The following is a 25,098-nucleotide window of genomic DNA, read 5'->3' as shown; positions in this document are numbered from 1 at the left end:
TCCAGATCAGTATGCTCACATGCTATCTTTTACTCCCAGAGGTGGCTTGGGACTGAAAGAGGGTGCTAGGCCCTGCTGGCCACCAGGTGCCCTTTCATGGGCACCGAGCAACTTCCTCACCAAGTGGGCAGATCTCCAAGGGCCTGTTTATTTACATGCCTCTAAAGGTGAGTTTTCCCTTTACAGTATCTCAGAAGAGTGGAATGGGGCTTTCAAGGATTCTGGCACTTTCCATCCCACTGGTCAGCTTCTGGGGAGGCAACACAAGAGGCCAAGAGCTCTATTCCATGCCTTCTTACTCCAGGGCTTTCCCTGTTAGCTCCGTGTGGGTGGGGGCATTTTGTTGGACTGCTGTGTGCCAGGGCTTCCCTAAACACGCAGGGTCTGGAAGGGCTCAGGGCAGAACCCACAGGCTTAGAGCATGTGAGCCCCAGAGGAGTAGGTTCAAGTGGTGATGGCCACATGCCAACTGCACAGCTGAGCTGTCTGGATTGCTCCCGGAGGGTATTTCAGATGGGGGGGGGGCACCAAGCTTGCAGGGCTGCTCCTGTTGAGTGCTAGGGGTTAAAAGCTAATTGGGGTTAATAGCATCTCTGCATGAACCCATCCTGATTGAACTTGCAACTCGTCCTTGAAACGAGCAAGTGTAGTGAAGAAACGCTCAAGGATTCTATTTTTATTTCTCAAGTGGCTGTGAACATTTGGGGACGGGAGATTTTATTTGCCTAACTGAATCACAACTTCTGGAACTTCATCTACAACAGGCAGGTGAGCTCTGAGTGGGAGCACGAAGGGGCACTGAGTTCAGATCACAGGGATGGGGTGGGGTGCGGGGCGGGCACGGATGCCCTTGTTAAGCCAACTCTTCTGAGCCACTCAGTTTCTCAATGTACGTCACTCGTAGAGCATTTTCTCAATTTGTGATTGATGGGGGAGGGCCCAGCCCATGGCGGAAGGTGCCAGGGCTGGTGGTCCTGGGTTCTAAGAAAGCAGGCTGAGGCAGCCATGGGGAGCAAGTCAGTAAGCAGCACCCTCCATGGCCTCTGCATTGGCTCCTGACTCCAGGTTTCTGCCCCGTTTGAGTTCCTGTCCTGACTTCCCTAAGTAATGGAAGTGTAAGCTGAAATAAACCCTTTCTTGCCCAAGTTGCTTTGGTCATGGTGTTTCGTCACAGCAATAGTGACCCTAACTAGCTAGGACAGACGCTGGTGTGAGGATAGCGGGGTACTGTTGTGAGAGACCTGACCTTTTTGGAGGGGAAGATTGTGGAAGGACTTTGGAACTTTGGGCAAGAAAAGCCATTAAGTGTTCAAAGCTTGGTGAGCTGTTGTGTAGAAACTTGGCAGGTAAGAACGTTGAGAAAAATGCAGATGATGGAGGCCTGGCCTGTGAAGTTTCGGGGGTGGGGGGGTGGGGGGGGCAAAGATTCTACCAAGGCATTTGTGTGAACAATCTGTGGAGTCTGGTCAGCTGGGGCTGGAGAATCAGCTGTGATTAACAAGAGACAAACAGCCAGCCCTTAATCCCAGCACTCTGGAGGCAGAGGCAAGTGGATCTCTGTGAGTTCAAGGCCAGCCTGGGAGGGAGGGAGAGAGGGTGAGGGAGAGGAGTCACCAGGTGGTGCTAGTTTTGAGGCATGAGGGGGTCACTGAGCCACTGAAAAGAGTTCAGGAAAGGTTACTGGTGCAAGCGCAGCCCAGCTGCAGCAAGGGGCACCAGCATCTTGGAGAGTCCCATATCATGAGATGACCTCCAGGAACAGCAGCAGCAGTGGAGTGGAGCCAGCTGGAGCCTAGAAACCAAGCTGTGTGTGCTGCTGGAGGCAGAGCTGGAGAAGTGACCCAAGCAAGCCCCAAGGAGGAGCCCAGAAGAAGGTGAGTGAGTCCCAGACAGTTGGACATTGAGTTATTTACACTGTTGGAGTTTAGTTTTGCTTTGTCTAGATTGTGACTGCGCCCTGGTTCTTCCCTCCAGAAGTAAAAAAAAAAAAGGTATTTAATTTATTTTTGCTTTGACAAAAGGCCACAGTTGAGAGACTTTGAATTTTAAACACTAAATTTTTAAGTGTTTGAATATTTTGTTTTGTTTTGTTTGAGACAGGGTTTCACTGTGTAGCCCTGCTAGCCTTTAACTCAGAGAGATCCACCTGCCTTTGCCTCCCAGGTACTGGGATTAAAGGTGTTTGCCACTGCTACCAGGCTAAATGTTTAATTTTTTTAAGGATTTTATTTATTTATTTATTTATTTATTTATTTAATGTGTATGAGTGCTCTATCTGCATGTACAGCTTTTGCCAGAAGAGGGCATCAGATCCCACTATAGATGGTTGTGAGCCACCATGTGGTTGCTGGAAATTGAACTCAGGACCTCTGGAAGAGCAGCAAGTGCTCTTAACCGCCGAGCCATCTCTCCAGCACCAAGTGTTTGAATTTTTAAAGACTGTAGGACTTTTAAAATTTGAATGTTTATATTGTGAAATTGATATTTATCTTGGGAACGAGTAAGAAAGGAAAGGTTATGGCTTAACAATGATGTGTCAAGTTGACAAGTGGTCAATTGTGCTGGTTAGTTTTAATGTCAACTTGACACAGACGGAGTTACCAGAAGTTATCAGTTGAGAAAATGTCCCCATAAGATCTGTCTGTAGCTGGGTGTTGGTGGCACACACCTTTAATCCCAGCACTCCGGAGGCAGAGGCAGGTGGATCTCTGTGAGTTCCAGGCCAGCCTAGAGCGAGTTCTAGCACAGCCTCCATAGCCACAGAGAAACCCAGTCTTGAAAAAACAACAACAAAAACCAAACCAAACCAAAAAAAAAAAAAACAAAAAAAACCAAAAAACAAAAACAAAAAATCTGTCTGTAGGGTATTTTTTTTAATGAGTTATTGATTCGGAAAGATCCAGCCCATTCTGTGTAGTGCCACCCCTGGGCTGGTAGTCTTGAATTCTATAAGAAGGCAGACTGCTAGGCCGAGCAGTGGTGGCAAGTATCTTTAATCCTGGCACTTGGGAGGCAGAGGCACGCAGAATCCTGAATTTGAGGCCAGCCTGGTTTACAGAGTAAGTTTCAGGACAGCCAATGCTATAGAGAACCAATGTCAAAAAAAAAAAAAAAAAAAAAAAAAAAAAAAAAAAAAAAAAAAAAAAATGAAAGAAAAGCAGGCTTCCCTGGTAATGGTGGTGCATCACTCAATAGTAACCCAGCACGTCCACTCTCCAAACATCCCAGGTTCGGGACTGCGGTGCTGCCAAGACCTGCACACAAAGCAGGGTCTGCCAGCGCTATTCATTCTTGTTTCTCTGAGATGGGATCTTGCTATGTCCCTCCTGGGTGTAAATGATCTTGCTTTGGCCTCTTGAGTAGTTTGGGCTATAGCTGCATGCACTACCACTTAACACATGCTATTTTATTTTATTTTTATCGCCCATATGAGTTTAAGTTCAAGTACTTCTGATCACACAGGAGATGGCCAGTCACCATGCTCAGGATGACCAGTGGAGGAACAGATGTTACACTGAAAAACCGTGTCAACAACACATGTGCACCAAGCCAAGACCAGTGAACTGCTATCATGTCTCATTTGCCAAAATTCTAGGACAAGAGCTGTTAACGCCGTGGAGAGGAGGGATTTTTCATACCAAACTATAAGGTTTCAGAAGTGACCTGCCCTGGGACAGATGATGAACTGTGACCCCGATAACATCAGCCCAATAGGGCTGACCTACAGAATGGGAAGTCACATGGGGTAAGCCATTTGTGCCAGGACAGGCTGCTGGGCTTCGGCACTAACCCAACTGCAGTGCAGATGTTGCCAAGCTCTTCCTCACTGATCCTTTAGTTCCCGCAGCACAGAGGGAAATGAAGGCAGATGGAGGAGGTTGGGACATCTCTTTCGGTGCAGTGACTAGTGCCTGTCCAACACCTGGCAGAACACACCACTTGACGGTGGCTATGTCAGTGTCTCTGGTTCTACCCTGCTCTCTGCTAGCCAGAACCAAGAAGGTACTTGGAGGATGAAGTCGGAATGGACTGAGGGCTGAAAGATGCAGGTGATAATGGGAGGTGACACGAGACAGCTGATGCCCAGGCCATCGCAAACAAGCACATGCCTCTTGAGCAGTGGGAGTCAACGCCACAAATCTTACTTTTCTCTTGTCACACCCTCCAGCAGAAAACCTCCTCTGCTGCTGCACTGTTCAGCCCATTCGGGACTGGAGAGTGGAGCTGCAAAATGCCTGTGGCTTGCTGGAGGATGCTGAAGCCTAAGAAGAGTCCATAATGGCTGAACAGTGAAAATCCAGGAGGAAGCAGCAACTGAGCTGCAGAACAGAGGCGCGGGTAGCGGGGTGGGTGGGGGTGGGGTGATGGGTAGGTGGGGTGGGGGGTGGGCACACAAAACTACCCAACAGTAGTCTAACAACCAGGAGCTGGTCGCGAGGGTCCTGTGGCCTCAGCTGGGTGGCTAGAGTAAAGAAGGATGCTGGTGACCTGCCTGAAGTGCTGGTACAGCAGGGAAACATGCAGATGCCGAGTGAGCTCCATGGTGCTGGTGCAAATGTCATTCTTTCTGAACCCAGGGGGCCTGAGGCGGTGATTCTAGAGGGGACCTAGACGGGGTGGGGTGGGGTGGGGGTGTGCTTAGAGCCCAGGGCACACCATTGCCTCCTTGGAGACTTGGACCTGTCCATAGGAAACTACCAGACGCAATTGAAAAGCTGTTCTTGGGGTCACTTGTTACTTCCTGAAGACAGCAACTACAAAGCCACTTTTGAATGTTTGTCACACCCCCAGGTCCCTTTGTCCAACTTTCTGCCCCCCTTTATGTTTTGCTTTTGTTTTAATTGTGTGTGGGTATGCGCACATATGCACAAGTGCCCACGGAGGCCGGAGGCGTCAGATTCCCCCAGATCTGGGGTTACAGGTGGTTGTGAACCACCTCATCTGACTGCTGGGCTTGCCAAGAGCCGTATGGGCTCTTCTATGACTTTTTTTTTTGAGTTGCATTTCTCCGTGTAGCCCTGGTTACCTTAGAACCCACTATGTAGACTCGGCTGGCCTTGAACTCAGAGATCCACCTGTCTCTGCCTCCTGGGCAGCTGTAGTATGGGCTCTTAACTGCTAATTTATCCTTCCAGCCCTCTGCCTCCCATTAAAAATTTATTTTCTATGGTGGGGCATGTGTGCCATGTCAGAGGATAAAACCATGGGTTGGTTCTCCTCTTCTACCTTTATGTGGGCTCTGGGGACAAAGTGCCGCCATTGCAGGCTTGTACAGCTGGTGCCTGTGCCTGCTGAGCCCCACTGTTTCCTTGTGGAAGACAACTGTAAATGAGCAGGAGAACAGAAGGAGGGTCCTACTTCTGAGTCATCTTCTGGCCTTCCCAGCCCCCACTTAGGTGAGTCAGCTTCCTGACCTTTGATTTGTGCCAGCTCTTTATTGGTGTCCTCGGATGCAACTAAAACAAAACAAAACAAAACAAAAGCACCTTTCCCCCCTGACCTCTACTGGTGGTGGTGGTGGGGGGGGTTTGAAAAGAGGAAGAAAGTCATCCTAAACAACCTAGGAGGGCACTGGGGGCACCTGCAACACCTCACTGATGGTCTGGAAATGCCACATGCCATCCGCCTGCCAAAAGGGGCCCATGTCTGCCCAGGACACAAGCCATGGCCCTTGGCAGCCGACAGTCACATCATCAGCCCCTCTGGCCCTGCCTTTAAAACCAGGACAAGGTCCAGCCAGCACTTGGTCCCGGCAACCAACTCTCCCTGGCCAGAGCCTCTGGGCTTTCTAGGCTGGATGTGGAGGCTTGGCCTTGGGGACCGGGAGAGAGGGGTTGAGAGCTGGCGGGTGAAGCAGCTCTTTGGAATGCCTCCCAGGTAGGAGCGATTTTTAATCCTGGCTACTGTTTCCACTTCAGAAAACAGGTGTTGAGAGGGATTAAAAGCTTTGTCCAAAATCTCAATTACTTAGCTATAGCTGGGATTAGAGCCTGGGTCACCTGTATCCAAAGCCTATTTCCTGCTTAGAGTACTCAGCTGCCTGTGACTGTGTCTAGACAAAGGCCATTTCTTCCACTGTTTACCCCGCCACCCCGCAATCCCCTCCTCAGACCTGGCTCCCTTAGGGGAGGAGATTGGGCAGGTGAGATGGCCTTAGCCTGGCACAGACATTGTTTCTCTGGCCCTGTCATTTGGGCCCATGCCTGCATGCCTACGTGGTCTTTCTCAGCTGACAAGCCAGATGGTACCGGGCGGTGGGCACAGTGCCAGGAATCTGATGCCAGAGCTACAACCTTTGTGGTTTGGGGGAAAAGATAAATATTTGGAAAACCCACAGTCATTCGCATAATGGCTATAAGCCATCCAGGGTTATAAAGGATGGTCGTCTTCTCACAAGCGAGATGGGGGGAGGTGGGATCCAGCAACACCAGGTGAGAGGTCACATGGGGAGGAGGCTTAGGATAGTGTATATGAGCGCGTGTTTGCATGTACACAAATGGGCATGCATATACATGCACAATGGGCTGTGGCAGTGGGGAGCTAAGAACTCTGCCTGGAGGAACAGAACTGATTCTGGAGGCAGCCATGCTCCGGTAATTCCTGGTGGGCAGGTCAGATGCAGACAGGAGCTGCGAGCCAGGGCCTGCAACTTCCAGACATGTGGATGGCTTTTCATTGTTCCCCTTCAACCTGGTCCCCCAAAGGTTCTCTAGCACCTTCACAATCTAGAGTTCACTTGAGAACACTCAGTGAGGGATTGCCTTGATTGGTTTGGCCTGTGGGCATGTCTGTGAAGGGCGGTCTTAATTATGCTGCTGTGGAAACACCTGTCCTACTGTGGGCAGCACCATGCCCTAGGCAGGGCTCCTGGAGTGTGTAAGTGAGAGTGAGCCAAACACTAAGAGGCTTGCTGCATTCATCCTCTCTCTGTGCTTGACTGTGGATGTGACCAGCTACTTCAAACTTGACTTCCCTGCAATGAAGGACTGAATCTGGAATTGTAAGTTGAGTAAATCCTTTCTTCCCTTAGTTGCTTTTTAAAGTTTTTTGAGACAGAGTTTCTATACATAGATAGCCGTGGCTGTCCTGGAACTCACTACGTAGACCAGGCTGACTTCACAGAGATCCTCCCGCCTCTGCCTCTCGGATGCTGGGATTCAAGGTGTTTTATCACAGGAACAGAACTAAATCTAAGGGATTCAGCAGCTCTGGAGGAGAGCAGTATGCCTGCCTTCTGGCTCTTCAGGGCAACTTCTTGAGCACTACAGACTTGAGTTACTTTTTGGCCCTCACTTTAACTACTAAGTCCCAGCTCAGACTTGTTTATTTTGGATGTCAAGGAAAGGCAAACAGAATTGCCACTTTGCAATCTCATAAGAAAGCTGGCCATGTCTTTGGTCCCCAACCACTGTGGGCTGTGGAACCAGCAAAGGGCTGTGCTGAAGGTCACCTTAGTCCTGACAGGTCCTAAGAACCAAAGACTCCAGAGGAAAGGCAGGCTGTGTCACGAGTGATGAGGGCATGGGGACCCTCTGGGCCATTGATCCAGCCCCTAGCTCCTTTGGGAAAAAAGCCCACACACTCCAGCTACCTGATTCTGTCAGGATGAACCTGCTCAGATGCAGCTGGTGGCGGGCAATGCAGGCACGTGGCTGTTTGAATCTCCCTGGCCCGCTGGAATCCAGTGCTTTTGGGCCTGGGGTCTGGTCCTTGATCATCTGTCCTGAGCCAGGAACCACAAGAGGCAGGCCCACCACCTGTAGCTGTCTGGGGCTGATGCTACTCTTCACAGAGGTGTCAGGTGACCACTGAGAGGCTCTCAGCATCCTCCCTCCCTAGTTATACTCTCTTCTGGAGGAGGGAAAGGTCCATGAGGGAGGGAGGGAAGTCAGGTGCCCAGAGTATGAGCCCTGCAGAGAGAAACACACAGGCCAAGCTGGATCCACCTATTTTCCTGATGATCTCTGACCTCGAAACAGACCAGGAACTGAGTAACCTTGGAGGTGGGGAAGGAGGGAGCCAGGATATCAAGCTGCCCACTGAATGAGCTGTTGAACAGGGTATGAGACACCATGCTGGCAGCCCCAACTTCCTCCCCAGCTGCTGGCCAGTGGGAGGTGCCCTCCACGTGGAGCTGGCAAACTGTGGGATCTGCATCCCCCGAGCAGCAAGCCTGAAGGAAGCTTGGGGACCATCTGGTAGGGATGTGGATTGCACCTGCTACTCTCACGTAACAGCAGCCTTCCACAGACTTTTCCCTGAGGGTGCTGAGAGCCTGTGCAGTCAGGGACTACTCTCTGTGGGCACAGGGGCATCAGTAGTCACACTTCAGGGTGTCACTAGTGACCCCAGGTTGGGAATCTATGGATGGCCTGGCCAACCTCTTTTCTCTGGAAGGCCCTGACCAGCCACCCCTTCCATGACAGTACTTAGAAAGCAAGTCTATGAAGACCAGAACAGCCTCTCCTGGGAACTTTGTGCTGGCAAGGTTACCAATGTGAAAGACAGACTCCTGGGCGTCCCCCTTGATGCTTCTGCTGGGTCAGTCTGACAACTAGGCTTAGGGCCTTCTGCAAGCTGTGTTTCTAGCCTGGAGTCCTCAGTCCATACTAGTAAAAAAAAAGTGTGTGTGCGTGCGTGCGAGCGTGTGTGTGTGTGTGTGTGTGTGTGTGTGTGTGTGTGTGTGTGAGTGTGTGTGTGTGTGTGTGTATGTGCTCCAGCACACACACACCACAACATGTATGTGGAGGTCAGAGGACAACTTTGGCGTCGGTTATCTCCTTCCACCTTTATGTGAACTAAGCTCAGGTCAGCAGACTGCCGAAGCAGACACTGAGCCATCTTCATCCCATGCCCCCACCTGCATTTTTGACAAAGGGCACCTTGCTCAGCAGTCCAGGAACCAGATGCCCTCCTTCCTGGCCCGGAGAAGGGGCAGCTGGGAAGTGTCTTAGAGGGTACACCTGCTGCTGGAGTTGGGGGATACAGCTTCTCCACGACAGTGGGTGGGGCAGGGCTACCTGGCTATCACAAGGTGTCACACCTCTGAGCCCCATGCACTGCACTGGTCCCATCAAGGCTTCTGGAAACCATTTTCTTTTCTTTTGATCGGTGCTGAGAAAGCCATTGCCACAGACTGACTGAAACACCCTGGGTGGCTTGTGACCCTGCCTTTTAGATTCACCCTCCCCCAGTATCTGCTTAGCAGCACCCCAGGCAGCGCCTGCCCTGAGCGTGAAGGCTTATTAAGATGGGCCTCCACCTTCCCGCTCAGCCACCAGCCTCCCCAGCTTATGATCATGGATCACACGGCATCATTAATATGCACCTAACTGTTAGCTCTGCATCGAGTCCTTCACACTTGTGCTTCACACTGCTTCCTGCTGCCTAGGAACCCTCTGGGGTTCTGTGGCTCCCTCTCCTCTGCAGGGCCAGCGCACACTGGAGAACGCACACGCAGCTCTTATGTGTACACCCAGAGTGCTTTGCTGCCAGTATGCAGGGCCAGTGCTGGGACACAGCTATGTGACGGAACGTGCTTATAGAACGAATGCCTCATTTCATTAAACAATTATTGCTGCCTCCAGGGCCACTGTGCCGGATGGTTTTATGTCAACTTGAAACATGCTAGAGTCAGCTGAGAGGAGGGAACCTCAACTGAGAAAATGCTTCCATAAGTTCGGGCTACAAGCAAGTCTGTAGGACATTTTCTTAATTAGTGGATGATCCATCTCATTATGAATGGTGCCATCCCTGGGCTGGTGGCCCTGGGTTCTATAAAGCAGGCTGAACAAACCATAGGGAGCAAGCCAGTAAGGAGCACCCTTCCATGGCTTCTTCATCAGCTCCTGCCTCCAGGTTCCTGCCTTGACTTCCCTCAATGGACTGTGTGATTCAGGATATGCAAGCCAAATCAACCCTTTCCTCTCCAAGCTGCTTTTGGTTATGGTGTTTCATCATGGCCAGAGTAACCCTCACTAAGACAGCAGATATTTAGAAGGGTTCTGCTTACAACATGCATCCCTTAACAGAGAGTGGGCATTGCTCAGAGGGACAGTCCTGCCTCCCCAAACCCAGCAGGGTTGGCAGGTGTCATGACCGGACTCTAGGACAGAAGGAGCAGACCCAGAGATGAGTATTTAGTTAGTAGGGTTTGTGGGCTGGCTGTAGTCTTTTTCTGAATCTTTTTCCCCCCTATGAAATAAAGAAGGGGGAGGGGAGGGGTTAGGAAGCCACCTGAAGTCAACAATCACATTTCCTTACAGAACGTACGGTTGCTATCACAGCACATGCTACACTAACACTTGGGAAGTGGCAGCAAGAAGATCACGTGTTCAAAGCTAACCTGGGCTACACAGTGAATTGAAAGCCAGCCTGGGGCTGAAGAGATGGCTCAGAGGTTAAGAACACTGACTGTTCTTCCAGAGGTCCTGGGTTCAATTCCCAGCAACCATCCGTTATGAGATCTGGTGCCCTCTTCTGGTGTGCAGATATACATGGAAGCAAAATGTTGTATACATAATAAATAAATAAAATCTTAAAAAAAAAAAAAAAGAAAGAAAGCCAGCCTGGTCTACAAAACAAGACCCTCTCAAGCAACTAAACCAGGCTGGAGAGATGGCTCAGTGGTTGAGTGTGTTTGCTCTGGTAGAGGATCTGAGTTGGGTTCCCAGCACCCATACTGGGTGGCTTGTAAGTGCCTGTGACTCCAGCTCCAGGTGTCCAGTGTCACCTTCTGGAATCCACAACCACTGACACTCACATGTGCACATACCCACCCCCAAACATATACACATAATTAAAATAAGACAAAAAAACACCCAAGCCTAAACCAACCAACCAGCCAAAGCAGGAAGTCATTTTTAGCCCTGTGCCCAGTCATGGGCTTTCTGGAAGCAGAGGGCATACCGAGCAGGGAGTAGCCTGGACTGCTGACTCGTGGTGGGAGCCTGCCCGGGCCCAGCTCCTGTAGTGTGGCCGGAAACATTACCCATGTCCGTGTGAACATCATCCATGTCCGTGTGCACACAGACACAGAATAAGCACAGGACAGAAGGTCCTCGGCAGGGATGAACGCGCCCCACGGAGACCTACTTGGAAGCTCCCCAACCAAACTGGCAATGGGGTGAGTGTGGGCATGGATATATGCCATGGCTCTGGGATGCTCTTCTAGCTCAGGGTCCATGTGTGGGGCTGGGTGGGGATGTCCCTGGAACTACTCTTTGGTGGGCTGCCTATGGAGACACCCCAATCTGGCATCTGCCTGCTTCTCTGGCTAGCTGAGCCAGGCTTTGAATTTCTGTACCAGTGTACATGAATACCCAGTGCCTTTCTTTACACAAGAAACGGGTCCTAAAGTTCCACTTTCAAGAGCTCAGTTTTCAAAGGACAACATTGTAAGTGCATCAGAGACTGTGGCATGTCCTCCAGTGAGGTGAGACAATTGTAACAGGTACCCCAGCTAGGTTTATATGTTTGCATTTTCACAGAATGGGAATACATTGGGGGTAAGGGCAAGATACCAGTGTACCTGCCTCCACCAGCATCCCTGAACTGGGGAATGGAGGAGAAAGGGCCAGCCGCTAGGTAAGTCCAGCCATTATCTCCCCAGGTGCCCCAGAATGAACTGGCTCACTTCGGGGACATGCTGTCTGCAAAGCTGTACTAGTTTCTAGACAAAGGAGCCAGATTTGGGACACGAGAGACATCCTAAGAGGGCTGGAGAGACACTTAACCTACCAAGATGGGCAGAGGGTCTGAGTGGTCTTTTTTACCTGACTAGCATGCATGAGGGACAGGGTGAGGAGAGGAAGCAGTTGAGGCACAAGACTTGCCTGTTGCCTAAGGATCCTGAGTCCCAGAACTGGGCTCTTCACTGAGGTGGCAGAGGGATCATACATTGTCCTCTAAGCTGGTGCATCAGGTACTGGCTATGGTAGCAGCAATGAGGATGGTGGGCTTGATGCCAGCTGACAGAACCCATGTCCCTGAGAGTGCCATTAAAAATAAAAAGTTTTCCCACTGAGCTCAGGCCCAACACCCGGAGGGCCCAGTGGGGGAGGGGAGAGGGAAGTTGTCATAGTGTGGTTCAGGGAGGCAACACCTGGGTGGGCCTGTGGCAGTGAACAAACAGGAACAGAAAGGTCTGGAGGCCCGAGAGACCACAGCGGAGCGATAGCGCCATGGAGGCCTGAGAGACTGTAGGGGAGAGACCGCAGGGGAGCGATAGCATCATGGTAGAGTCCACGGAATCCATGGAAAGGGGTTGACAAAACAAGCCAGTGCTGAAGCAAGTCACAGGTGGTCGGAATGTCATTTAGAGAAGGGGTGGGGAGAGAGAGCATTCTAGCTCTCTCTCTCTCTCTCCCTCCTTCCCTCCCTCCCTCCCTCCCTCCCTCCCTCCCTCCCTCCCTCCCTCTCTCTCTCTCTCTCTCTCTCTCTCTCTCTCTCTCTCTCTCTCTCTCTCTCTCTCTGACACACTCCTGTATGAGATGCAAAGATAGCTCTCTGGGAAAGAAAACCACAGGCCTGTTCCTGTGTTATTGATTACCTTGTAAAGGAAAGAGACAAGCTAATCCACGGCTGTCATTCCAGCCTGAGCTTGGTCACTGCCAGATGCTGGGATTCACTCCACATTAGGCTGGGAGAGCAGGCATCTGAATTTTCCAGGGAGTAGGGAAGAAACTCACCCTTCCCAAGCCCCTAACTTCCAGGGTGAAAGCAGAGGGTTCAGCATGTGTGGCAGAAATTGGGTCTGGGGGCCACACCCTCCAAGTTAAAGGACTAGATTTGGTCAAGATCGCTCTACTCACACCTGTGGGGCTACCGGGGTGTGACCAGCACCGTTCCAGGAGGGAGAGCGGGGTGGGTGACCAACAAGACAAACCCAAGTACACAGGGCCTCCAGAACTGAAGGAGATGGTGTTGTCTAAAGGCATGCTGGAAGGAGGGAAGGAGAGGAGACTGCATCCCTCACTGTGTCTGTCAGGTCTGTCCTTTTTAAACATCCCCTGGAAACCCTCAACCTACAAGCACTGCCCTTGCCACCTCAGGCACCAGGAATCGCCTCGGACTGGCTTTGGTTTGATGCTGGGGTGAGTTCTAACTTGTCGAAGTGTGACAGAATGAAGGATGCTCCCCAGAGACACCCCTCGACAGGTTGCCAGATTTTCTGGCCCCTCGGTTTCTAAGAGAGACCAACCCTTTGGGATCTTCCATAGATGGCCTCATCAGAGCTCCTACCCCAAGAGAGGCCCCTCCCTTTCCCATCTTCTCTGTTACCATCCAGGGTCCACACAGCACACAATGGGGTGGGGGGGCAGCACCCACCCATTTCCTCCTGCAGTTTTGTTCAGCCTGAGTGTGACAGCCAGGAGGCACAGCTCGTTGACCTGGAGAGCAGCCGGGTCCTGTGACATTGCTGCTGCTGCTCCCAAGACTTACGCTTCTTGTTAATGTCCCTTTCTCACTGGTCCTGAAGGCCTCTAGGCCACCTCCTGCCCCAGAATGGGTAAGGATGAATATTCAAGCGGTGACCCACTTATTAGCAGATGCTAGACAGCCCCAGGGCACAATGGCTGATGTTGAAAGTACAAAGCAACTTTGGCAGTAGAAGGAAATGTCCTTGGGCAGAGGCTTACTTCCAACCTTACTTGAGGTATCAGGAAAAGTCCACTTTGCTCCCTGAGAACAGCATGAGAGACAACACCTCAAAAATCAATGGGGGGAGCGGGGGCGGCACAGACCAGTGCAACCCAGCTCCTGGGAGAGGTCATGCTGTGGGGATGGCAAGCTGGTATTTCCCAAGCCATGCAGCACAGCCAGGGCCTCCCTGCAAACAGAGCACTCTGTCCTGAGTCTGTAAGGGGACCTGAGGATAGCCTACCAAACCAGGAGGGGGGGGGGGGAAGCCTGAGGAAGCCGCTCTTTGGGATGACAGCGTGAACTTGATGGTGTGACTGGGAGGCCTAAACCAGACCCACAGAGGTGAAGTACTCCTGCAATCAATCCCAGCACTGGGGAGGTGGAGGCAGGAGGATGAGGAGTTAAGACCAGATTTGGTAACAAAGTTCAAAGTTCAAAGACAAGACTACATGAGCCCCTAGTGACAGAACAAAACAATGCCCCAAAATCCAACAACAAACACAAGCCAAGGTGAGCTGAGCTGAGCTGAGACACAGAACTCTCAGAGCTTGACTTCGGGGTGGGGGGGTGTGTCGGATCTCACACCCTCATGAAGAGGACACAGTGTCCTTGTCTGTGTGTGCCTTCAGCATTCCAGGAAGAAACATTTGGGTTGAAAAGAGGAACTAACCTCTGTTTGAAACAGACAGATAAAGGGCAATCAGAAGGGGTGGGCGGGGCTCTTGCGAAGGCTCAGGAGGAACCCCTAATGTAACCTGGTAGGATGACCTGCTCCTCTGGGAAGAGGCTGGCCAGCAGCAGCGCTCTGAGCTCCTACCTCTTTTTCAGGAATGTACCTGGAGGGAGTCTGGGGAAGATGCAGGGGACCTGCTGGTTGTGAATCGGCTACTTATCTCTCCTTTCAGTCAACTGCCCCAGAGGTGGATCTCACAACTTCTGCTGAGAGTGAACTGGGGTCACCTTGTCCTGTCCCAAGCCCCCCTGCTCGACATGGCCAGTCTGTGGCTGGGTCTTCAGCAGGCTAAGCTCCGCTCTGCCATCTGCGCCCTGAATCTGTTGGGCCGGTGCCTGTTGGTGCCCCGTGACCCTGCAGCATCTGCCCACCTGAAGTGCCGGATGCTGCCAGCTTTCAGCTCTCGGGGAGCCTCCACTGGCCCGTGATGGCCTGTGGGAGGAGGGACGGTTTTGGATAAAGTACCCGGACATGGTGCAGAATGGCAGGCTAGAAGAGCTGCCGGGACAGGAACTGCAGACAAGAGACACAGCAGGCACTGGACTAGAGCGGCCCCAGAAGAGAACTCAGTCGCATGCAATGCCACTGCTTCACTGGGACCCTGGCTCCTTGGCACTGTGGCACAGAGTCAGGGTGGCACGTTCTTCTTTTCCTAGGCGTGTACAGTGTCTGCATGTGAGGGTGCACCTACTTATATGTGTGCATGTGCAAACCAGTGACATGCTCCTCTATCAGTCACATGTCTCCGGCATCAACCTCCACCTTATTTTTTGAGGCGGGGTCTCTTGCTGAATTTGGAATTCACCATTTTGGCTAGACAGCTGGCCATGAGCCCCTGGGGTCCTTCTGCTCCCCAGTCCACCCAATCCTGGCCCTGTGTTGGGGGTGGAGGAGCAGGCTTCTGAGACTGGTTTTCACACTGGCCCTAGATATCTTCACTCAGGTCCTCACTTTAACCTCTGAGCTCACCCTGGCCACTCATTCCTTCTAGTCCCTGCCACACTGTGACTCTCGCTCCTGCCCCTCCCAAAGCCAGCAATAGGACATGCAACAGCGCATTGTGCTTTTAGAGTCAGGGCGCCTAACACTTTCCCATGTCACCTTTCAGAGGAGCAGGGGAAGGCAGCTGAGGACCCAAAGCCAACTGAAGTAGATCCTGTTAACTCTTGTGGGCCTGAATGACAGTCCCCAGGTTACTGCTGTGGTAGCATGCCAAGACACCTGAGAATACACTTGAAGTAATGGGTGATGCAGGGGACCCCCAGCACCCCCAGCACCTGTCCTGAGGCTAACACAGGGATGAAAAGGGAGAAACTGGCTCTTGGGCTGCCCTGGGAATCATGGGAAATGGTGAGGCCAACAGGGACACTGGGAAGGGAGGAGGAATTTTCCATCTCTTCTTAAGGGAAGGGCTTTGGGAGGCAACTGGTAGCTGCTGGTGGAGAAATGCCATCAGGTGCTACCCACAGGCCCTGTCTCAGAGGCGGTTAATATCCCACCTATTCTCATTCTCTGTGTGCTACTCAGGGGTTTTCCTGAGCTGGTTTCCAGAGGACTGTCTGCAAATTAAGCCACAATATAAAAAAGCCTGTTTCTTTATCCCACAGAACGTGCTGTTCCAGAATAGCAATGAAGACACGGTTATTACATAGTCCTTTTAAAGAGGCAGGCTGAGATGGCAGCATCTACCTGAGATGACTCACATGTGGGGTGGGAGGGTGCCTCACTCTACTCCCACCTGCTTGCTGCCCTGCTAACATCTTGGGTGGACCCCAATGAACCACACAATCAGACCAGAAGGTGTTGAGAGGCATGCTGGAACCTTGGGAAGGGATGGACCACTTGAACTTAGATGACAAGAGGCCAGGTTAGAGGATGTCAACCCTACTACTAAGATCCAAAGAGGCTACTTGCTAGGGTCTAGTTCTCCTTAGTTTGGAGGGAAAGATGCCCTGATCATCTGCCAGGAGACTCAGGCCCGAGGAAAGATGCCAAGATCTTTGTTATCTTTTTTCTAGCTCCTTGCGGGAGGGGGGTGGGCAGACGGATACAAGCCCTAGCACTCATGCGGGAGGCTGTGTTGCTTTCCTGGACCACAGACCTTGGGAACAGCATGCAAAGCTGCAAGGCAACTTCCAAGATGATACCTCAACAGTCAGCCCTGTGAACTGGGTAGAAGAATGCAGGCAGAGTGAAGGTTCTCAGCAGACTGGGGCTCAGGCACTGACAGTGCCTGCTACCCAGAAAGAAGGCTGCTGGGGCCGGGGGAGGGGGGGCAGGGACAGACGACTAGTGTTCCCCTTCCTACTCTGAAGGCTTGCCTCTCAGGCTGTAGTGCTTGCAGGCACCAGGACAGTCAGTTCCATGAGTTATAAGTGCAATATCTGGGAGATGCAAGCAGTAATTAAAGCCCGTCTGCTTTCCAGAGGGTTCCTTCTGCTCTGTCTGTTACTGAAGTTATTGGGACTCGGGGAGGGGGCTTCCATCATGTGGGAGTCTTTCAGAAGAGACCAAAGGGACAATTTAACACGACAATAACAGTTCTTCTGAATAATTCACCAAGCAAGTGGCAGCAGCCATACTCCCTGTGCTCAGTACCCGCTGAGCTGCAGAGTAAGGGGATACCAGGCAGAGCCTGCACTCTGCAGTGGCCTCTCCTGGTGGGGACCCCCCAGAGCAGCTCAGCTGCTGTGACTCCTCCCTGGCGCACCCAGCCACCTCCCTCATTCTCCTCTGCTCCCTAGACCTGGGGAGGAGCTGGTCCAGAGGGGCCTCCGTCATGGCATATTGAGATGCTAAGAGGCTCACACAGCCTCAGCTGAACCTCTCCTGCCTTGGCACACCTGGCTGCCTGGTGGGTTCCTGTGCCCACTCCCACAGCTATACTGGTGGACCCGGGCACCAGATGATTCAACTTGCTATCAAACACCTGCCGGACTTTCAATAGGAGGGTCAAGGATGAAATTCTACCAGGGCACAAAGTCCTAGTGAGGGCGGCACGCTCCAGAGAAACAGATCATGGAGTGACAGCTACAGAAACACAGACGAGACACACCTCCTGAACCCAGCCTGCAGGGTCTTCCGGGAGCCTACTTGGCTGGAAAGATGAAACCCACTGGGTAGTCCTTGGGGTTACTAAGTCCAGACCCCGGCAACACAGCTGACAGGGTCTATGGAGCCCAGAGCTGGGGCAGGGATGATCCAAGTCAACAGGCTACTGACAGAAAGACCCTGCTCTCTCCTCACCCCTTCACATTCAGCAAAGCCGCCATGACCAGGACTGACATCCAGCACACCTGACCACGTGCCAGGGCTGAAAAGAACCAAGTCGGGGCAGAAAGGACTAAGAGACGCTGTAAACGCTGGAGGGAAACCCTCCTGAGCCCGCCTCTGAAGCAGGCAGAGACAAATTGCCTCTGGTGCTTTGTCGTCCTATTATCTGAGGCCTGTCTGGAGTATTAGTCAGCTCCACCCCCACCACGACACAGCACAAAGCAATCAAGAGTGAGGCAGGCGATTCATCCTCTCCCCTCATCCACGGGAAGACAGGAAAACGGCTGGGCTGAGCCCAGCCCGTCTGGAGAGGCTGTCTGTGGTCAGGGTCACCTAGAAGATGGACCAGTGGTGTGTGTCCTGTTCACGAGACCCAGAACCTGCTTGTGTGCCCCTGCCCTTGCTGGCCTGGAGTGAGGCCAAGACCCGGAAAGTCTCTGGAACACAAGACCTTTGCAAGTACCCCTAACACTGCCCAAGCTCACAGCAGTCTGTTGGCTTCAACCGGGAGAACCATTCCAAGCCACATTTGACCCTGAGGCTAAGACCTCACTCTGAGAGCCAGAGTGTGGCAGTGTGCAGGACTCACTCCTCTCTGGAGGAAGGTCTGAGACAGAGAAGAAAGGTGGTTCGAACACTTTCTGCCACTCACGCTGGCCTAGTGTGCCCCAGGTCAGGAGAGGACACTCACCAGATAGATCCGGTAGGCATCCACCCGGCGCAGAGGCCCCCAGCACAGGTCAGTGTCGTTGTATTTGGCGTCTGTGTCCACACCACAGGAGTCATTCCCAGACACACTGCTGAAGAGAGCAATCGGCAAGCCTAGCTCAGCACAGGCCCCTGCTTGACTAGGAGAGACCATGGGCCTGCACCCCACCTCTTCATCAACTGTCTCTAGGACAAGCCACACTTGTTCATGCAGCACCATGACACGGAGGCCCAGGGATCCTAGCTACCTTCTTGATGGAACAGGAAAGGGGTCATCGTGGTATATAGAACATGCCTCGTGAGGGCAGAGGGCACAGCTGGCCCCTTACATGTGGAGGAGGAAGGACCTTAGGTATGTGGGTGTTTAGGGCTGTGCTTCCGTGGAAGACCCTGTGCCCTGCTGGTGGAGGAGGTTAGTGGGTCTGCGACCAGTGTGGACGATGAGGGGCTACTCACCAGGTCACCTGCATGAGGGAGAAGGGCACAGCTGCCGCGTAGATGGCGAGGTCTCCGTACAGGTAAATGATGATGCAGAAATAGAACAAGTTGACCCCCACTGAAAGCAACAAAGCCACAGGTCAGGGAGCCAGAGGCAGACGCGGCTACGTTCTTTTTTGACGGCTGAGGCTTTGCCGCTTCCACTGTTCTCAGTTCTTCAGGCCATTTGCCTTCTACAAAAGGTGGAAAAAAATGACCCCAAATTCCTGTTTCTTATTCTAGCTGGCTGCACTGCGAGGCTGGCAGGAGATGCATCAGCTTGGGACCGGTGCCTGAGAGAGCTCAGCAAGGCCTGGAGATCAGAGAGGGGGATCAAATCTACACTGGCAGGGCGAGAGAGAAGGGTCGGTGGGTAAGGGCTCTTGCTTGTCACCACGCCTAAGGATCTGAGTTTGATCCCTGAAATCTACATGGTGGAAGGGGAGAACCAATCTCAGCAGGTTGTCCCATGTCCCCCACATATGTGCCTCTCCCAAACAAAATAAATACATAAAAACGTAAAAAAGGAAATGGATTTGGGTTCAAATATCCAAGCTGAAGCTTAGGCATGGCTGCTGGGGAAGCCTAGGCACTGGCTTCTGGGGCCGGCACCCATGGTTCAGACAACTAGCTCCAAACTTGCATTTAGACGAAGTGCTTGAGTTTCTGATGTCACCAGTCTTAAGCGCCTGGCTTCTCTGAGGACAGGAAGAAAAATGAAGTGACAGTTCCTTTCTAATCCTGGTGGCTCACAACAGCCTGCAGGTCCCCAGGGGAGAGCCTGGGACACATCAGTCCTCGCTATGTGAGGTCACCACGCTCCTCAGAATCCTGACAAAAATGTCCAGGAAAACATAATTTAAAAAAAAAAAAAAAAAGACCCCGTAAGGGCACAGGCACAGCACCTGCTTTTTAAACCTGATATGTCAGAACTGACATAATATGGCTTGAGGCCCCTGGGGCTGTCTGCCATTCATGACCCCAGGGTCTAGGTACAGCCCATTGCAGCCTGTGTTTCCTCTCTGACGCCCACAGTCTCTGTGAGAAGGCATCACCTCCTCCCCAGTCCGCTACCGCCGCCCACCAACAGCTATACCATTGGCTGTTTATGAACTGCCATCAGCCCTCCTTGATCAATAAAATTTCATTACTAGACACAAAGTCGGGGATCAATGAACTTCCCGAGAGGACATTAATGTCTGGGTCTGGCATTTCTAATTACAGATGTGAGTGTGGGATCCTGGGGAGCCTTCTGTGGAGGGTGCAGCTCCACCAAAGGTGACAAAAACAACCTGATCGTCTGTTACCTAACAGGGCAGAGCGGGGGTGGGTCTGCAGCCTGCCCCTCACAGAGGACATATGTCAATGTCTGAGGAGCTTTGACAGTCACATCCAAGAGGATGTGGACACTGAAACTAGAGGCCAGACATGCTGCCTCATCATCCTACAGTGCTCAGGACAGGCGGCCATGACAAAGGGTTACCAGCCCAAAGTCACCAGTGCCAAGCCTGAGAAGTCCTACAGGAGGTCCTGGAGAGGCTCTTCAATAGTTGGGGCTGCTCCTTTATAGGAGATGTGGGCAAACAAGACAAAACAAACCACTAGTATATAGGAATCTTAAAGAAATCAGGGCAGGGACATGGGGACCTAAGTTCAGATCTCCAGCACCCCAGAAAAAAAGCCAGACAAGCTCCTGCACCCCTAGTGCTGGGGGCATGGAGGTGGGAGGGTTGCTAAGCCTGTTGTCAGGTCAGCCTAGATGAACAGGGGAGTTCCAGGCTCACAGGGTCAGTGAGAGACCCTGTCTAAAATCCAAGGAGGAAAGAGAGGGAGGGAGACAACTGACGTCAGCCTCTGGCCTCTCCACCCATGCACACATGTGCACGGACACTCAGATACACAAGCACGCACACAAACATGTACACACAGGTACAGAACATACTGATGAGCAAGGTGGTTCAGAGCGCGTGTGGTCTCCCACTCAAGCTACTGGTTTTTTCAAGCTCGGATTTGGAGGAGACCTCTGAGTGGCTGCCAGGAGGGGATGCTTGTGTGCTGTCCCTCAATGGATGGTGAGTGACAGAAACAGAACGAGGAAAGCCCCAAGAGTGGTCCTGAACACAGCAAAGGAGCAAAAAAATCTTTTAAGTGTAGAAGCTGTGCTCTGTGCCCAAGGAAGTGGGGACAGGATAGGTTTGGGCACTAAATATTACACTCTGAAACAGCCCATTCTCAAATAAATAAATAGAATTTACCACAGAGGCAGAAAAGGCTCACTGGCAGATACTGAGTCAGGCGGACACCTGCAGTTGTAGCAAATGCCAGCCAGGAGCAGGCAGAGCCAGGAGGAGCACGTTGCCTCATCTCCAGTGCTGGATCCCTGGGCAATTCCGGTGTGGGCTCCTAGTGCCCTCTGCTGGCTGACAGGGGCAGGTGTGTGTGTGTGGCAAATTCTACCACTGTGTGGCTTCTTTCTCTGCAAAGTGACCTAGGACCTGTACTAGTAGGATGGATGACCCTTATTCTTCAGGCCAGTGGACAGCGAGGAACCCCAGAAAGACAATGGGGATCAGGTCAGGCCTTGCAGCAAGACGGCTCCTCTGGTGCTCCGCTCCCACCCATCTGCCCTGTCCTCCAACATGGAATCCCCATTCCAAAGGCCAGGATTTCAGCAAGGTCCCACGCACCACCCCTGAATGACTGTTACCTTTATTGAAGAACATGGAAGCCATCTGTCCCATTTCCACCCGGTCTGTGATTTCAAAAAGGTTGGCTGATGAACGTCTCTCTGTGGGGCCAGAACAGAGAGAGACCTGGTTGTTCACCAGAAGAGCCCCGAGTGGGGCTGCTTGAACTCTGGGAATTCTCTAGAATAAGTAAATCTCCAAACTTCTCCAACTCTTGAAACTTTTTCTCCCCTCACTCCTGGGTCCCCACGCAGCCCCAAATCTAAGAGTCAGGCATGCTCCTATGGGGACAGCCGGGGTCCCTAACTCTGACCAGCACAGGTTTGAGACAGTGAGATAAAGGTGTGTGCTGCGTGGGAGTGGGGTGTACGTGAGAGGATCAAGCCAAAGAAGCATGTGGATGCAGGCAGACCCTGACTATTTCAGTAATAGAAGGGTGGGGAACCGGGACACAGAGCTCTCGTAATTGCCAAGTTACACCGAGAAGGCAGAGCCAGCAGAGGCCAGGCCTATGTTCAGCATCTGTACCCCACGGGCCTTCTAAACTGACACTCCAGAGGATGTCTGCAGGGAAACTCCCAGGAACCTCTCTACAGAGACAGGGAGTCCTGCTGACTGGGATGGGGGTGTGGGGTGTGGGGTAGGAGGGTGGGGGTGGAGCTTGCCCAGAAACCCAGGACTTACGCACAGACAGGATGGGCCGTTTCTCTGCCCGCTCATAGTTGTCTTGGGTGAGGATGTCACTATCTGAGGCCGTGGAGGAGTCTTCATCTTCCTCTTCCTGGGAGACAGTAGAAAGAGAGGAGGAGGAGGAAGAGACAAGAGGAGAGATGAGTGCACAGTGCTAGAAACCCCAGTCAACAGTGGCCCTTCCGGCTCATTCTCTCCAGAAGGTGTCCCTTGGAGACTCGTGTCATATCAAAAGGTAGAGGAGACAGTAGAGTTTCTGGGACAGAGGTTCAGAATGACTGAGTGAACCCCAGGCGGCTGTGTTGGGGACGGAGGTTGCAGTGTTAAGACAGCAGCCACTGAGTGTGTCCCTTGGGCTTTATGTGGCTATTTAGCTGTGGCCCTGGAACTTGGGCCAGGGCCACTGGAGGGAAGCCTGCCGAGACTGCCTTGGGTACACAACAGGGGCACCACTGAGGACGAGGGCAATGCACACACCTTGTGGGTTTCCATCCTCTTCCAGCGGAGCTGGGCGTTGGCTGCAGCCATGGCCTCCATCACAAAGGTGGTTGTCACAAAGCTGAGGGGGATGCCACATGTTAATGACATGGAAAGGTTGTAGGAAGAACAATCTGACCCGAGCAACAAACCCACAGCATTCTCTCCTCTGAGAGCTGTTCCCTACAGAAATTCTGGGATGGTACTTCGCTGGCCAGAATCCATGTTTTTGGACCAGTGAGATGGTTCAGTGACAATCTGAGTTGATGACGGGGCAAACCCATTCCTACAGGGACATGCCCGCTCACGCACACTAAATAAATGTAAAGGGAGGTTGGAGTGCCACTGCAAACAGCAGATGCTTTGTTTTCCTTCAAGTCACCTTCAGCACCAGAGTCCGTCTCCAATGCCCAGGAGAAGGGGGATGAAAGAAGCTGGTGGGGTGTTCTGGGTGCTTTCATGTCAACTTGACACGAGACAGAGTTACCGAAAGGACGGAACCCTCATGAGAAAAGGCCTGTGTAAAATCTGGCATAGAGCACTTTCTTTTTCAAAATGACTTATTTTTATTTTATGTGCATTGGTGTTTTTGCCTACATGTGTGTCTGTGTGAGGGTGCCAGATCCCCTGGAACTGGAGTTATTGACAGCTGTGAGTTGCCATGTGGGTACATGCTGAGAAGTGAAACCGGATCCTCTGGAAGAGCAGTCAGTGCTCTTAACCTCCAAACCATCTCTCCAGACCCCTATAGGACACTTTCTTAATTAGTATTGATTGGGGAGGACCCAGCCCACTGAGGGGAGTGCCATCCTTGGGCTGGTTCTATAAGAGAGCAGGTGCTGGGTTCTATAAGAAAGTAAGCTGAGCAAGCTATGGGAGCAAGCTCGTAAGCAGCACCCTTCATGGCCTCTGCAGAAGCTCCTGCCTCCAGGTTTCTGCCCTGCTTGAGTTCCTGTGCTGACTTCCTTCAGTGATGAACTGTGATGTGGAAGTGTGAGCCAGATAAACACTTTCCTCCCCAACTTGCTTTGATCATGGTGTTTCATCACAGCAACAGTGACCCCTACTAGGACAGAGGGGGGGGGGCTACAGAAGCAGGGGTGGAGATGACATGTGGGTGACGAAGCTCTGCTACCCAGAAAGAGCCTCCTGGGGCTGATGCTAGGTGGTGCTCTGAGGAGGCAGGCTGACTCACAAGGGGTCCTCTTAGAGCTTCTGGATGGGCACCAGAAAACTTTCACTTCTTGTGAGAACACAGACTGGTGACCAACTTTCTGTTACACATTAATGTGAAGGCCATGGGGATGCATCTCTGGAATCAACCCCTTTTCCTTTGGCAGCATTTTCATTATCTAAATAATGTGGCTCATCTTTAAATAAGCCTGTCTTCCTGGTCTCTAAAGGGAGACTGGGAAATGGTGCCAGACACCTGCCCATAGCCTGTAGGGCAGCCAGAATGCACTATGCTCCCACTCATAGGAGATACAGGGTGCTGCCCTCAGCTGCTGTGACCCTTGGTATAGATCTACTTGGGCCAACATCTGTTTCCCTGTTTTTGAGGCCAGCACAGCTATGTCCCCACCCTTCAATACTGACATCAGCTAGCAGTAAGGCCCTGCTGAGCTGCTCAGAGTTAAGCCTGCATTCCTCCACCAGAGGGTAAGGGATGGGAGGTGGGCAGTCAAGCCTGAAGAAGCCCCAGAAAGGGTTCTCATTATCTTGCCTAACTGAATCTTCTAAGGACTCCACATTTCCATGTCTTATTGGAAGCAAAACTGAAATCAATCTCAATTAGATACAAGAAAGCTTCTTACAGGGTTGCACAAAGACAACTCATCGATCACATTTAAACATAAATGGGCTTAGCAGAGAGGGGGCATGGAGGCCCCTACCTGGAGGCCTCCAACAATCACTTCCCATTCCAATGGCTGCCCATGCTGAAGGGCCTTTAAAGGGGACACAGTGACATAAGGACGAGGACCAGAGCATGAAGTACATAATGAGCTAACAGCACTCTGAGGTTCACCTCAAGGCTCCCCAAAATAAGTGCACAGAGAAACCCAAACCCTTGGGTGTGATCCCCTCCAATGAGACTCTTCTGGGTCTGTTTCCTCCAGCTTTTACCACCCTTGCTTCATTCTTTCATGGTACCCTTCCCCTCAAACCTCTGACATGGTGCAGCCCCTACCACACCCACACCCCCCCTCAAAACCACAGTCCTCCCACCTCCCCAGGCCCCTCTCTGATTGTGCTTTATCTTTTTCTCTTATTAACTTGCAACTTGCATTACAATTTATGGGTGGCCTTCCCTACTCTGTCCCCACCCATGATGTGGTCAAGTGTATAGGGCAAAGAGATCTTTACTTTATGGAAAAAGTCCCAGACACCTCAGATGGTGTAGGAGACGTG

At 52.0% G+C, this 25,098-nt stretch overlaps 1 protein-coding gene across 3 annotated transcripts in view; it reads right to left on the bottom strand.

Moving 5' to 3' along the window:
- The window catches only part of Tmem104 (transmembrane protein 104), a 60,658-nt gene that overhangs the window by 25,307 nt on the left and 10,253 nt on the right, over positions 1 to 25,098 (bottom strand). For 2 of the 3 annotated variants that reach the window (XM_027425731.2, XM_035447185.1), the window contains 5 exons: positions 22,690 to 22,771; positions 22,207 to 22,303; positions 21,543 to 21,623; positions 18,815 to 18,914; positions 18,342 to 18,450 (listed from right to left, as the gene is read on the bottom strand). In XM_027425731.2, the coding sequence (XP_027281532.1) occupies positions 18,342 to 18,450; positions 18,815 to 18,914; positions 21,543 to 21,623; positions 22,207 to 22,303; positions 22,690 to 22,771 (469 nt within the window). The remainder of the gene's footprint in view (positions 1 to 18,341; positions 18,451 to 18,814; positions 18,915 to 21,542; positions 21,624 to 22,206; positions 22,304 to 22,689; positions 22,772 to 25,098) is intronic. The other variant, XM_027425732.2, reaches the window with a different exon arrangement.

Source organism: Cricetulus griseus, chromosome 7, assembly GCF_003668045.3.
Source record: "Cricetulus griseus strain 17A/GY chromosome 7, alternate assembly CriGri-PICRH-1.0, whole genome shotgun sequence".
In the NCBI taxonomy this organism is placed as follows: Eukaryota; Metazoa; Chordata; class Mammalia; order Rodentia; family Cricetidae; genus Cricetulus; species Cricetulus griseus.
This window is presented reverse-complemented; position numbering and strand designations above follow the sequence as displayed.